We start from the raw sequence: 3,419 nt of genomic DNA, 5'->3' as shown, positions 1-3,419 counted from the left end.
CCAGGCTATATGGCAAATAAATTAAGCCCCTCCTCCCCCAAACCCCCCACACCAATGAGGCTGTGGGGCACATATCAGTACCCATCCTGGCAGTCATTGTCATCGTAGTCAGCAGCAGGTTTCCGGCGGAGAGCGCCCAGCCGCCTCTTGCGAATCCCACTCTCCAGGCTCTGCAGCGAGCTGTCATCCTCATGGCTGCTGGTCTCGTGGGTGGCATCCTCCTGGGAGTGGCTCTCCTCATTGCCATCCTCCTCCTGGGACTCACTGTTGTCACTCTCTGGGGACCTGCTGTCCTCACCTGTGTTGTCCTCGGGGCTGCTGTCATCCTCTGGGGATGCACTCTGGCTCTCGCCTGATGTGCTTGGCACAGAGTCAGAGTCATTCTCGTCCCGTGACTCCTCCACAGTGTCCTCTATGGACTGGGTCTGGTCCTCATCATCTTCCCTGGACTTGCTCTGGTCACCCTCTTCTTCTTCAGACTCGCTGTCAGGCATGGATGGCACACTCCTGTCCTCAGCAGACTCCCAGTCCTCTTGCCCTTCCCAGGTCTGGCTGTTGCTATGCTCGTTCAATGTGCTCACTACATCTGGGAACTCCTGTGGTTCTTCATCTGACTGGTCATCAGTGCTCTCCCTGGACCTGCTGTCCTCATCCTCGCTGGAGGGGCTGTCCTCCTCATCCCCATCCTCCCTAGAGCGGCTGGGGCTTTTTTCCTCTGATTCACTGTCAACAGGCTCTTCTGACTGACTGTTGTCTTCCACGGATGGGCTGTCTTCTCCAGAGTCAGCATCCTCCACCTCTGGGGACCTGCTATCACCCTCCTCCCAGTGGTGGGAGCCAGCCCCCTGGATGTCCTCTCGGCTGTTCCCTAGGGCACGGCGGCCAGCATGGCGCACCCTGTAGCTGCTGCCCCAGCTGTCAAAGGCAGAGGGGTCGTCACCTTGCATGGCTCCGTCCTGGAAGTCATAGCTCTCCTCCTCCTGGCTGCTGCTGCTGGCCCCTCCCTGCCTGTAGTTCCGCTCATACCAGCTGCCCACGTAGCTCCTGTACCGCCGGTGGTCTGCCCCAGTGCTCTCGCTGCTGCTGCTGCTGCTGCTGTCGCCATGCCCTCTGCCAGCCCCGGCATCCCCACGACCGGCATCGCGGTCGGGTTCACCCGCCCCATCGGCACCAGCCACGTAAGTAGGACCTTCTCCCCTCTCCTCTTCCCCATTCCCATCAAAGGTGTCATCCCCACTGTCATCCTCCTCATCCAGGAACCCGCCGGCGTGGGAGGGAAGCCCATTGGCTCCAGTGCCGTAATGGTCTCCGTTGTCACCGTCATCAGTATCACGTGCATCCCCCTCCTGCGGAGGTGACAAACACAGATGAATGCCAAGGCTTGCAGGTTGCAGGCACTATCAGCACTGCTCACTGTGCAGGCCAAGCTCAGCCTTGACCAATGCCAGATTTGAGGCCAAGGAAGCTTTCCTGGCAGAGCAGAACACACCCCTCCGCTCACTCACCAGGAAACCAAGGTCGTTCCCATTGCGGGCACTTGCATCCTCGTGATCCACCTGATTCACATGCTGAGCCTGCCCAACTCGGTCTCCCTTGTCTCGGCCACTGTGCTCACCGAGCTCCTCATCCACAGCATTCCCGCCCATCAGGTCCCCGGCAAGGGCATTGTCCCCCCTCTCCACACCAACAGGAGGATGTCTGCCATCTCCACCATTTAGGAGGTTGCCCAGCTTGTTGACGTGCTCTTCATTTGCTGTGTCCTGGAGGCAAAACGTGACATGATGCTTTGGTTTATTAAACACCAACTACAGCACATTTTTACTGCTGCTGCAGGACATCATTCCTAAGCCATGCAAGTGCTCAAGCCTTTTTCATTGCTTGCACCTCAGCCCTTCAGATATTTCTGCTGATACAAAAAACCCAGTAGCCACCAACAAAAGGACAACTCAGAAAAGCCCAAACTGTGACAGCTCAGAGCACAGAAACTCCTTTTTCAGGACCAACACAGCAGAAGGCATCAGGTAAACTGGGAACATGCTCAGGGAGGCAAGTCAAAATGAGGTGAAACCAACCTAGCTTGAAAAGACCGAGTAGATGGGCAAAGCTCAAAGATCTGCAGAAGCAGTAGCTCCCCTCCCAGGTCCCTGGTCCAAGGATGCCTGCCCAAAGCTGGCTCCCCATCCTAGACTTGCTCCATGAGTGACTGCTACCTGTGGGACTGGGGCACCTCTGGCTTACCTCCTGCTGGGCGCTGGGATGGGTGGACTCATGGCCAGGCACCTAAACACATCCAGGAGACATCTGATCAGTGATCAGTGCACCCTGGCTGGGCCAAACTGATGGGGTTTGGGTGTATCTGTCCAGTGTGTACTTACGGGGTGAGCGCTGGCCACGGCCCAGAGGAGCAGCACCAGGAATGTAGCCACCCTCATGTCACCTGTGGTCCCTGTGGCTGCAACAAGGAATAAAGTAATTGCACACTAGAGCAAAGCATTTGCACGTACCTCTGGCTGTAACTTGGCCCCACAAAGCCCTTCCAGCTATTACAGCCTTGTCATCCTGGCACATGGTGCTCAGCCTGGCGTGTCATCAAACAAGCCAAGGATTAGTCCTTGTGCCACCTCCTGGCATCTCCTTTGCAGAAACCTCCCTGCAGTTTGGGATTTGAAATATTTGGCCATGTTCTGGCAGATTTTTTGTCTAAGCATCATAAAAGAGCAGGAAAGCTCTCCTGAATGTCCTGTTCCCGCAGTAATGTCCACCCATCACCCAGGAGAGCTCAGTGGCTGTGACAGGAGCCAGCACCACAGATGGGCAGCACCATAAGTCTGTGGGCTGCAGAGCTGCACTTCCCACCTGGAATGGTCCCCACAACCCTGTAAAATCTCCCACCACCCCAAAGTGGAGGATGGTAGTAAGGTAAGCCCATGGAGAACTGCCCCCAGAGGCCTCTGGGTCAGCATTCCAGCAGCACTGCTGCCAGGCAGGCAGGTAAGGCAGTGGGGGCTTTCCTCCAGCTCTGCTGTCATTTTCTAAGTCCCATATGCAGCCCAGCACCGCAACTCCATGGGCCACACTAACTGCACTGTGCATCACCCTGTGCCCACAACACAGGCACGCTCCTGATTTCTTCCCTTACAAACCAATTCCTACATCTGAGCTTACAAGCCTTGTGCTTTCTACCAAAACTTGTGAGGAAATCTACAACCCCTATTCCCAAACATTTCCAGTTTCACTCCAGGCATTTTTACCAGATCAAGCCAAAGAAACCAAAACTTTTACCTTAAGGTGTTGTGCAAGTCCACGTCTCCTCCGGTGCTGGGGATGGGATGAGCCAGCTGCCTGTGTTGGGATGCTCTGTGCTGTGTGCCCCAGCGTGGTCATGCAGGCATTTAACCGCTGGCCAGTGTCAGCCCCGG

The 3,419-nt window shown here is 56.1% G+C and overlaps 1 protein-coding gene across 1 annotated transcript; it reads right to left on the bottom strand.

The window, feature by feature from the left end:
* LOC127472246 (dentin matrix acidic phosphoprotein 1-like) lies at window positions 1-2,432 on the bottom strand. The gene is made up of 4 exons (XM_051790138.1): window positions 2,322-2,432; window positions 2,239-2,280; window positions 1,506-1,760; window positions 1-1,346 (listed from the first exon to the last, which is right to left on the bottom strand). The coding sequence occupies exons 1-4, from the start codon at window positions 2,430-2,432 to the stop codon at window positions 75-77; spliced, it is 1,680 nt and encodes a 559-aa protein (XP_051646098.1). The 3' UTR covers window positions 1-74.
* Between the last annotated feature and the right edge of the window lie 987 nt (window positions 2,433-3,419).

This window comes from Manacus candei, unplaced genomic scaffold (assembly GCF_025592945.1).
Source record: "Manacus candei isolate 608988 ecotype Guabito, Panama unplaced genomic scaffold, ASM2559294v1 h1tg000028l, whole genome shotgun sequence".
Classification (NCBI taxonomy): domain Eukaryota; kingdom Metazoa; phylum Chordata; class Aves; order Passeriformes; family Pipridae; genus Manacus; species Manacus candei.
The sequence above is the reverse complement of the archived record's forward strand: the minus strand, read 5'-3'. Positions and strand labels throughout refer to the sequence as shown.

Bases quoted from the DNA above. Each gene is read 5' to 3' on its own strand.
- LOC127472246 (XM_051790138.1), bottom strand. From the start codon at position 2,432: ATGAGGGTGGCTACATTCCTGGTGCTGCTCCTCTGGGCCGTGGCCAGC. The intron at 2,281-2,321 runs GTGCACTGATCA...GGATGTGTTTAG, and splicing joins ATCAGTTTGGCCCAGCCAGG to GTGCCTGGCCATGAGTCCAC. The intron at 1,761-2,238 runs GTAAGCCAGAGG...TTTTGCCTCCAG, and splicing joins ATCCCAGCGCCCAGCAGGAG to GACACAGCAAATGAAGAGCA.